The sequence below is a fragment of the Thunnus thynnus genome, chromosome 9 (genome assembly GCF_963924715.1).
Source record: "Thunnus thynnus chromosome 9, fThuThy2.1, whole genome shotgun sequence".
Classification (NCBI taxonomy): Eukaryota; Metazoa; Chordata; class Actinopteri; order Scombriformes; family Scombridae; genus Thunnus; species Thunnus thynnus.
This window is the reverse complement of record NC_089525.1, coordinates 35,306,884-35,318,120: the sequence shown is the minus strand read 5'-3', so window position 1 is coordinate 35,318,120 and position 11,237 is coordinate 35,306,884. Positions and strand designations below refer to the sequence as shown.

At 38.7% G+C, this 11,237-nt stretch overlaps 1 protein-coding gene across 1 annotated transcript in view; it reads left to right on the top strand.

Moving 5' to 3' along the window:
* Nucleotides 1-5,514, top strand: part of igfbp7 (insulin-like growth factor binding protein 7) — a 10,258-nt gene extending 4,744 nt beyond the window's left edge. The window contains exons 3-5 of the mRNA XM_067598300.1: nucleotides 1-15; nucleotides 4,505-4,631; nucleotides 4,956-5,514. The exon at nucleotides 1-15 is cut by the window's left edge and continues 96 nt beyond it. Coding sequence (XP_067454401.1) covers nucleotides 1-15; nucleotides 4,505-4,631; nucleotides 4,956-4,978 — 165 coding nt within the window. The 3' untranslated portion in view covers nucleotides 4,979-5,514. The remainder of the gene's footprint in view (nucleotides 16-4,504; nucleotides 4,632-4,955) is intronic.
* The last annotated feature ends 5,723 nt before the right edge of the window (nucleotides 5,515-11,237 follow it).

The window sequence follows — 11,237 nt, the reverse complement described above, 5'->3', positions numbered from 1 at the left end:
ACCGGCTGGGTGCTGGTAAGTGTTAACGACCAATGTGTAATGAGGTTTAATGAGGTTTAATGAGGTTTAATGAGGTGTAATGAGGTTTAATGAGGTTTAATGAGGTGTAATGAGGTTTAATGAGGTGTAATGGGGTGTAATGAGGTTTAATGAGGTGTAATGAGGTTTAATGAGGTGTAATGAGGTTTAATGAGGTTTAATGAGGTGTAATGAGGTGTAATGAGGTTTAATGAGGGTTAATGAGGTGTAATGAGGTGTAATGAGGTGTAATGAGGTGTAATGAGGTTTAATGAGGTGTAATGAGGTTTAATGAGGTTTAATGAGGTGTAATGAGGTGTAATGAGGTTTAATGAGGGTTAATGAGGTGTAATGAGGTGTAATGAGGTATAACGAGGTGTAATGAGGTTTAATGAGGGGTAATGAGGTGTAATGAGGGGTAATGGGGTGTAATGAGGTTTAGTGAGGTGTAATGAGGTGTAATGAGGTTTAGTGAGGTGTAATGAGGTTTAATGAGGTTTAATGAGGTTTAATCAGGTGTAATGAGGTTTAATCAGGTCTAATGAGGGTTAATGAGGTGTAATGAGGTGTAATGAGGTGTAATGAGGTTTAATGAGGTTTAGTGAGGTGTAATGAGGTTTAATGAGGTTTAATGAGGTGTAATGAGGTTTAATGAGGTTTAATGAGGGTTAATGAGGTGTAATGAGGTGTAATGAGGTTTAATGAGGTGTAATGAGGTTTAATGAGGTATAATGAGGTTTAATGAGGTTTAATGAGGTGTAATGAGGTTTAGTGAGGTGTAATGAGGTGTAATGAGGTTTAGTGAGGTGTAATGAGGTTTAATGAGGTTTAATGAGGTTTAATCAGGTGTAATGAGGTTTAATCAGGTCTAATGAGGGTTAATGAGGTGTAATGAGGTGTAATGAGGTGTAATGAGGTTTAATGAGGTTTAGTGAGGTGTAATGAGGTTTAATGAGGTTTAATGAGGTGTAATGAGGTTTAATGAGGTTTAATGAGGTTTAATGAGGTTTAATGAGGTGTAATGAGGTTTAATGAGGTGTAATGAGGGTTAATGAGGTTTAATGAGGTGTAATGAGGTGTAATGAGGTGTAATGAGGTTTAATGAGGTTTAGTGAGGTGTAATGAGGTTTAATGAGGTTTAATCAGGTGTAATGAGGTTTAATGAGGTTTAGTGAGGTGTAATGAGGTTTAATGAGGTTTAGTGAGGTGTAATGAGGTTTAATGAGGTTTAATCAGGTGTAATGAGGTTTAATCAGGTCTAATGAGGGTTAATGAGGTGTAATGAGGTGTAATGAGGTTTAATGAGGTTTAATGAGGTTTAGTGAGGTGTAATGAGGTTTAATGAGGTGTAATGAGGTTTAATGAGGTTTAATGAGGTTTAGTGAGGTGTAATGAGGTTTAATGAGGTTTAATGAGGTGTAGTGAGGTTTAATGAGGTTTAATGAGGTTTAATGAGGTTTAGTGAGGTGTAATGAGGTTTAATGAGGTTTAATGAGGTTTAGTCAGGTGTAATGAGGTTTAGTGAGGTTTAATGAGGTTTAATCAGGTGTAATGAGGTTTAGTCAGGTGTAATGATGTTTAGTGAGGTTTAATGAGGTTTAGTTAGGTGTAATGAGGTTTAATGAGGTTTAGTCAGGTGTAATGAGGTTTAATGAGGTTTAGTCAGGTGTAATGAGGTTTAATGAGGTTTAATCAGGTGTAATGAGGTTTAATCAGGTGTAATGAGGGTTAATGAGGTGTAATGAGGTGTAATGAGATGTAATGAGGTGTAATGAGGTTTAATGAGGTTTAGTGAGGTTTAGTGAGGTGTAATGAGGTTTAGTCAGGTGTAATGAGGTTTAATGAGGTGTAATGAGGTTTAATGAGGTTCAGTGAGGTGTAATGAGGTGTAATGAGATGTAATGAGGTTTAATGAGGTTTAGTGAGGTGTAATGAGGTTTAGTCAGGTGTAATGAGGTTTAATGAGGTTTAGTGAGGTGTAATGAGGTTTAATGAGGTTTAGTCAGGTGTAATGAGGTTTAATGAGGTGTAATGAGGTGTAATGAGGTTTAATCAGGTGTAATGAGGTGTAATGAGGTTTAGTCAGGTGTAATGAGGTTTAATGAGGTTTAGTGAGGTGTAATGAGGTTTAATCAGGTGTAATGAGGTTTAGTGAGGTTTAGTGAGGTGTAATGAGGTTTAATCAGGTGTAATGAGGTGTAATGAGGTTTAATCAGGTGTAATGAGGTGTAATGAGGTTTAGTCAGGTGTAATGAGGTTTAATGAGGTTTAGTGAGGTGTAATGAGGTTTAATCAGGTGTAATGAGGTTTAGTGAGGTGTAATGAGGTTTAATCAGGTGTAATGAGGTTTAATGAGGTTTAATGAGGTTTAGTGAGGTGTAATGAGGTTTAATCAGGTGTAATGAGGTTTAGTGAGGTATAATGAGGTTTAATCAGGTATAATGAGGTTTAATCAGGTGTAATGAGGTTTAATCAGGTGTAATGAGGTTTAATCAGGTGTAATGAGGTTTAGTGAGGTATAATGAGGTGTAATGAGGTTTAATCAGGTTTAATGAGGTGTAATGAGGTGTAATGAGATGTAATGAGGTGTAATGAGGTTTAATGAGGTTTAGTGAGGTGTAATGAGGTTTAATCAGGTATAATGAGGTTTAATCAGGTGTAATGAGGTTTAATCAGGTGTAATGAGGTTTAATCAGGTGTAATGAGGTTTAGTGAGGTATAATGAGGTGTAATGAGGTTTAATCAGGTTTAATGAGGTGTAATGAGGTGTAATGAGATGTAATGAGGTGTAATGAGGTTTAATGAGGTTTAGTGAGGTGTAATGAGGTTTAATCAGGTGTAATGAGGTTTAGTGAGGTGTAATGAGGTTTAGTGAGGTTTAATGAGGTTTAGTGAGGTGTAATGAGGTTTAGTGAGGTGTAATGAGGTTTAGTGAGGTTTAGTCAGGTGTAATGAGGTTTAGTGATGTTTAATGAGGTTTAGTCAGGTGTAATGAGGTTTAATGAGGTTTAGTGAGGTGTAATGAGGTTTAATGAGGTTTAATCAGGTGTAATGAGGTTTAGTGATGTTTAATGAGGTTTAGTCAGGTGTAATGAGGTTTAATGAGGTTTAGTGAGGTGTAATGGGGTTTAATCAGGTGTAATGAGGTTTAATGAGGTTTAGTGAGGTGTAATGAGGTTTAATCAGGTGTAATGAGGTTTAATGAGGTTTAATGAGGTGTAATGAGGTTTAATCAGGTGTAATGAGGTTTAATGAGGTATAATGAGGTTTAATCAGGTATAATGAGGTTTAATCAGGTGTAATGAGGTTTAATCAGGTGTAATGAGGTTTAATCAGGTGTAATGAGGTTTAGTGAGGTATAATGAGGTTTAATCAGGTTTAATCAGGTGTAATGAGGTTTAGTGATGTTTAATGAGGTTTAGTCAGGTGTAATGAGGTTTAATGAGGTTTAGTGAGGTGTAATGAGGTTTAATCAGGTGTAATGAGGTTTAATGAGGTTTAGTGAGGTGTAATGAGGTTTAATCAGGTGTAATGAGGTTTAATGAGGTTTAATGAGGTGTAATGAGGTTTAATCAGGTGTAATGAGGTTTAATGAGGTATAATGAGGTTTAATCAGGTATAATGAGGTTTAATCAGGTGTAATGAGGTTTAATCAGGTGTAATGAGGTTTAATCAGGTGTAATGAGGTTTAGTGAGGTATAATGAGGTTTAATCAGGTGTAATGAAGTTTAATCAGGTGTATTGAGGTTTAATGAGGTTTAGTGAGGTGTAATGAGGTTTAATGAGGTGTAATGAGGTGTAATGAGGTTTAATGAGGTATAATGAGGTTTAATGAGGTTTAGTGAGGTGTAATGAGGTTTAATCAGGTGTAATGAGGTTTAATGAGGTTTAGTGAGGTGTAATGAGGTTTAATCAGGTGTAATGAGGTTTAATGAGGTTTAGTGAGGTGTAATGAGGTTTAATCAGGTGTAATGAGGTTTAGTGAGGTATAATGAGGTTTAATCAGGTATAATGAGGTTTAATCAGGTGTAATGAGGTTTAATCAGGTGTAATGAGGTTTAATCAGGTGTAATGAGGTTTAGTGAGGTATAATGAGGTTTAATCAGGTGTAATGAAGTTTAATCAGGTGTATTGAGGTTTAATGAGGTTTAGTGAGGTGTAATGAGGTTTAATGAGGTGTAATGAGGTGTAATGAGGTGTAATGAGGTTTAATGAGGTATAATGAGGTTTAATGAGGTTTAGTGAGGTGTAATGAGGTTTAATCAGGTGTAATGAGGTGTAATGAGGGTTAGGTTTAGAAACGTAAAATGTATCTCCATGGAAACGCTGGAGGCCTTCAGACGGTCTCTGAGCGTATTTTATCCCGTCGTGGTCCAGCAGCCTGAAGACATCTGGGTTCAGACAATATGAACCGTAACCTCCAGGAAGTGATGTCACATCTTCAGCTCTCTGTTGGACCAATCAACTGCTCCCTCATTTGTTTCAGATCTCGCCGCTCACCAAAGACGAGGAAGGTTCCTATGAGTGTCACGCCACCAACTCCAAAGGCCAGGCGTCAGCTGTCGGAGCCATTCACGTGGTCGAGTCCATTGATGACATCATCGTCAAGAAAGGTAACGCCAAACAAACAAACACCACAACAACCTCATATACAAACAAACAAACACCACAACAACCTCATATACAAACAAACACCACAACGACCTCATATACAAACAAACAAACACCACAACAACCTCATATACAAACAAACACCACAACAACCTCATATACAAACAAACAAACAAACACCACAACCTCATATACAAACAAACAAACACCACAACAACCTCATTAACAAACAAACAAACAGATATCCTGATTGTTGGAGGTTTTTTACTGGTTTCCAGTGTTTTCCTCCCATCCTTCCTCTGACTGATGATGTCATTTCCTTTCAGTGACGAAGGACGACGAGCTGTGATCAGCTGATCAGAAGATCATCACCAGAATCTCATCTGAAGATGTTTTAACTGTCAGTGAAATGATCTTTTTATTTCTTATTCTGTCCGAGTTTGTTTCTTTTCCGATTCAAGCAGATTTAATAGATTCAGATTAATCTTTTCTTTCTTTTTTGAATTAAATTTTTCATTTTAATGTTTTTTTTTATCACATTTTTTAAATCTTCGCTGATCTCAGAGCAGCAGAGTTCAACTGGAATCAGTTGAGCTTTATTTTGGAAAGATTTCAATCCAGTTTGAGGATTAAACCATTGATGGCAGTCAACGTCGCAACGGCACTGATGCCGGTCACCGTAGCAACGGATGCCGGTCACCGTGGCAACGGCACTGATGCGGATCTAAATATTAAACTCTGATTAAAGTGAACTTGTCTCTGGAACATCTGATGTTTGTCATTAAATGTTGACCGTAATAATCAAATATATCTGCTGTTTAACTGCAGCTTCTACTTTTTCTGTTTGTATTTTTACTGCAGAATCAATAAAGACTTAAATGTGAATCAGGTGATGTTTTATTTTACAGATGTTTAATTTACTGACAAGTTTTCTGATAACAATTTGTACAAACTGTTAAAAAAGAAAATCCATTTAAATTGAATAAATATTGTTTCATTGATCATTTATCACAAAACCATATGATCTCTGGAAGTTTTACCTGCTGAACATGTTTCCATTTCCTGTGTGAATGCTGACAGCCAAAACAAATCACAAAGTCCTGCTAAAATACTACAGACGTGTTCAACATCCCCATCTGTACAACTCTGCAGAGTTTGGTTACCATGACATACATTAAAGAGATACGGCGGTTAATAAGTAGTATGGTGGTGTTATATTAATGACCACATGGTGGCGCTATGTCAACAGAACTGCAGAAATATCATGTTATAATGTTACAGTAGCGCCCCCTGTAGACAGAACTGTATGAAATGTTACACATTTGTTTAGTGTGACTGTACGTACAACGTTCCCAAATTTAGTTGCAATCCAGTTGAGTATTGGAGAGTTATGACCTGTTAAGTGCATCAGGCCACGCCTTCGAAAGTTTGGTAACCAATTACAGACAAACGGTAAGTGACAACAAACACAAACTTGTCAGTTTTGTTCGGGTTCCTCTAAATATGGTCTGTACTAAGTTTGGTGAAGATTAGATGAAATATTTGCCAACAGAAGCTGAAAATGTGTTTACCAAAAAAATCCAAAATGGCGGAAAGATTTTAGGCAGAAATGGGCGTGGCCTACATCAGGCTAAACGGGATCATCCAAGGAACACAGTGTACAAATATTGATTTGATTTACCTCACGGGTCATGAGTTATTAACCAAAATGTAAAACACGCAATAACTGACCACATGGTGGCGCTGTTGGTATCATGTTTTAATATGTTCAGCATTTCAACATGAGACACCTGAACATCAAGTATGAACACTGCAGCACTTTTAGTTTTTTTAGAACTTTCAAACATTCCTCCCATTGACTTTCCATTATACATTTTAATATTTTAAAACATTACACTGGAATATGCTAGAAAGAAGAAAAGCAACAGCATAAATGTGCTTAAAGAGCTGAATGTTTCAATGTTTGAATGATTTCTGTCACTGAAAGTTTGCAGAAGTAGAAAGCTTGTAAAAAAATATACAGAAGAATAATAAACAAAGATTTGAAGAACAAAAGTGTGAATGCTTTCAGTATTCACACTAATAAGCACATAAAATACTGTGTAAGATTGAAATAATTAATTCAGAAGTTAAATAGATTAAGTCTGTAAACAACAGTATATACTTTTCATTTATGGTTCAGATCCCACGACCTCTGACTGACCTTTGACCCCTGACCGAGCGGGTCATGACCTGAACAGACAGTTCAGTGTTTTGTGTTTTGGCCATGGATGTATAATAAGAGCTGATACGGCGCTGCGGATCACTCTTGCTGCCAGTTTCTCCTTGTGGTCACTGGTGGTACTGCAGCGGAAAAAGCATTTTATATGAACATTTTAGACCTCCGTTATAAAAGACGTCTGAAAAACTGTAGACAAGACGCCTCCAACTGTAAATAATGTCAATTATTACTCTCCATTATGAACTTTTGATCCATGGAGGTTTCCATGATAGATTACATCCGTTGGACATTTATGATGACCTTGATTTATACTCGCACTTTTGTTTTCCACAAGCGGAGATACAACGGATTACCGACCTGCTGGCAGCTGACCTGCAACATGACACGGACAGAAACGGTGCCCTCAGTCCTTCCCTACAATTGTGTCTGGCTCTAAGATATTTTGCCACAGGATCATTTCAAAACTTGGTTGGTGATTCAATTCAAGCGCATCAATCAATCAATCAATCAATTTTTATTTATATAGCGCCATATCACAACAGAAGTCATCTCAAGGCACTTTTCACATAGAGCAGGTCAAGACCGAACTCTTTAATTTACAGAGACCCAACAATTCCCCCATGAGCAGCACTTGGCGACAGCGGGAAGGAAAAACTCCCCTTTAACGGGTAGAAACCTCAAGCAGAACCCGGCTCTTGGTGGGCGGCCATCTGCTTTGACCGGTTGGGTTGAGAGAGAGAAAGAGAGAGGGAAAGGGGGAGGGGGGACAGAAGAAAAACAATCACAACAACAACAACAACAAGCACGAGCAGCAACAGCCAGGGAAGGATGCCATCAGGACTGTGAAGGACCGCGAAGGTTCGGCCCGGGAGTCAGGTTTTTCTGTGAGATGAGAAAGCACAAAAAACTCCGGGGAAGAAGCAAAGTTAGTGACATGCATTGATGTTACATGAATGCATACAGATGGAGAGGAGGAGGAGGAGAGAGGAGCTCAGTGCATCATGGGAAGTCCCCCAGCAGTCTAGGCCTATAGCAGCATAACTAAGGGCTGATCCAAGGCGAGCCTGGTCGCCTAAATCTACTGTATGTAGAGCAATAAGCAATCGTGTCAGCGCTTTAACGACTACATTAAGTTTCCAACTCAGCCTGAGCAACAGAATATGACGCGTCAGAAGCTCTACCAGATAGCCGGTTTCCTGACCTACGTGGCTGTGTAGATGGCACACACATCAGGATCAAGGGACCCAAAAACAACGAAAATGATTTTGTGAACAGGAAGGGATACCACTCAATCAACACTCAGATTGTGTGTGATGCTGACCTTGTTATCACAAACGCTGTGATCAAATGGAGCAAAGCATGACAGCTTCATCCTCAAGCAGTCTAGCCTGTGGAGAGACTTTGAGGCAGGAAGATACCCTGGGAGGTTGCTGGGAGACTCAGGATATCCCCTGAGAAAATGTCTTATGACTCCATATCTAAACCCAGCAAGTGTCAGTGAGCAGCGCTACAATTCAGCACAAGAAATGCGGTGGAGCGGTGCACAGGTGTTCTGAGGAGCCGATGGGCCTGTTTGCAAAGAGGTTTCATTCAAACATCATTTCCTACATTGTTTTTGCTGTATATTTTACAAATCAGTGTTAAAAGCAGACAAATTCTTACCAGTATAGCTTTATAGATAGTCTGGCTTTGTCAATCAATCAATCAATCAATCAATCAATCAATTTTTATTTATATAGCGCAGAATCACAACAAAAGTCATCTCAAGGCACTTTTCACATAGAGCAGGTCAAGACCGAACTCTTTAATTTACAGAGACCCAACAATTCCCCCATGAGCAGCACTTGGCGACAGCGGTAAGGAAAAACTCCCCTTTAACGGGTAGAAACCTCAAGCAGAACCCGGCTCTTGGTGGGCGGCCATCTGCTTTGACCGGTTGGGTTGAGAGAGAGAAAGAAAGGGGGGGGGGGGGGGCAGAAGAACAACAATCATAACAACAATGACAATGACAGAGCAGCAGCCAGGGAAGGATGCCAACAGGACTGTGAAGGACCGCGAAGGCTCGGCCCAGAACCCAGGGTTTCCTGTGAGATGAGAAAGCACAAAAAAACTCTGAGAAGCAAAGTTAGTGACATGCATTGATGTTACATGAATGCATACAGATGGAGAGGAGGAGGAGGAGAGAGGAGCTCAGTGCATCATGGGAAGTCCCCCAGCAGTCTAAGCCTATAGCAGCATAACTAAGGGCTGATCCAAGGCGAGCCTGGTCGGCCCTAACTATAAGCTTTATCAAAAAGGAAAGTATTTCTAGTTTTAGTCAGTACACATGCAGAAAGTCAGTACACATGCAAAAAAATGTTTATTTAGTAGGCCTACTGTAAACACAACAACACAATGTTTGAAATATAAAACTCAACACCGGAGGGCCGACTCCTCCGGTCAACACTCAGCAGTTTACCTGAAAGATAAGGAACTCTTTTGAGGACAACAACATACATATTGTGGAGAGGGAGGACAGGTGGTCTGAAACAGGAGTGAAGGATGCCATCTATGTCAAAGTAGAGAAACCATCCCTCAACAGAGGAGGAGGTCTATGACACCACTTATCCTCCACCTACAATGCGCCATTCACATTTGGCCTCATGTGACTACTCCTACAACTGTGGTTTACACCTGGCCTCAGGTGACTCCAACGACTCTAATGACTCTAACAGCCAGGAGCACTAACGAACCAAGTGGTATCAATGACCTTGATAACGACCCTACAGTAGTTTAATACCTGGTACTCCCCACCACTCAGCTAGAACTGAAGAAGCCCCTTGAATGAGAGGAGAAACGTCTTCAAGTATTTTCAACCAAACCCAGTTGCCCTCGATTCAACCCTCCTTGGATAACGATGACCTGGATGACTGAGAGTCTTCACAGACATCAACGCTGAGAACACGAGAATGTGCATTGATTTACTGACTGCTCCTAACATCATCGTTTTCACTTTCTTCTCTTGAAACTCTCTGACTTTTCTCTGTGAAGTTTGTTCCAACAAACTCTCTTAAACTGAATAAATCTCTCTTTAGAGCCTGATGAACATCAGCTGTCCATGAGGAGCTGAACGTCCCTGAGATTTCATCCTAACATGTCCATATAAGGCAACCTGTTCCACTCCGTTTGAGTTTCATTCAAAGAAATGTTCCCAAAGAGTGAAAACAAGAATCAGGAACCAGCAGACACATTTATCAGTGTGTATGAACCAGTGTCACTCCTTCCAGAGTTTTTTTTGTGATTATTGAGGCCAAAAATGTTGATTTTGCAGCAGCTCTTCTAAAAAAAAATTGTGATACAATTTGTAATGTAATTGTAAAATATGTGCTCTTGTTAAATTGTAAAATTACAGGAATTGGGAAAAATTGCAAACAAAGGAAAATAATGCATTTAAAAAAAAAAAACTACTACCAATGAAGAGTCAATGAAGAGTCAATGAAGAGTCATACATATGCCTAATCACAAGTCTTGGTAATTTTGCAAACTCTCACAAATATTGCAGAGATTTCTTGAATTTGCATTAGTTATTGGAACTGCAAAATCACAATTTTAAGGAGGGACTGATCAGTAATCACATAAGAGGAGCTGAAACAATCAGAAAATATGAATCATCAAGCAGCTGTACTGTGACAGAAATAAAGAGGAAACACAACATGATACTGCAGAGAGACACAGAGGCAGCTGTTAACTGCCCACAGGTCAATCTTCTATTTGATTAGTTGTTGTTGTTGTCGTTGTTGTTGTTGTCCTCTACCCTTTCAAGCGTCTTCTGGCACGTGTCAGGCCGTCATTGTAAATGAGAAACTGTTCTTAATGTCTTGCCTGGTTAAAAAAAAAAGGTTAAATAAATAAAAAAATAAAAAATCCGCAAGCATGAAGATGAACAGAGGTTTGGTTTTACATTTTATTTGATCATATTTAAACTCTAAGACTTTATGAGTTCAGGTCAGATGAGAAACTCTGTTCATGTCTGTTCATGACTTATATGTCAGCTTCATTTGAATGTGCCAAGAAGCACTTGTACCAACAGATTTGTTCTAAAGAGACATGTACGAGTGATTTTAAGAACATTTGTGGCATTCATCAATTTTCCCTGAGGTACAAAGAAACGTACAAGTTCAGAGCTGTCGAACGAGTCCTGAACAGACAGTCTGACTTTCTTCACAAGGACAGAAACACTTGTGTTAATCTGGATGAATTTAGAGTTTAAATATGATACCAAAGTCAGCTGAAATACTAAAAAGAAATGTATGTAAAAATTAATATTCTGCTCACCATATTATCATCATCATGGCTGCCATTTTGTTTTTCGGGAATTTTATTTTCAAATTTTAGATTTAACAAGACA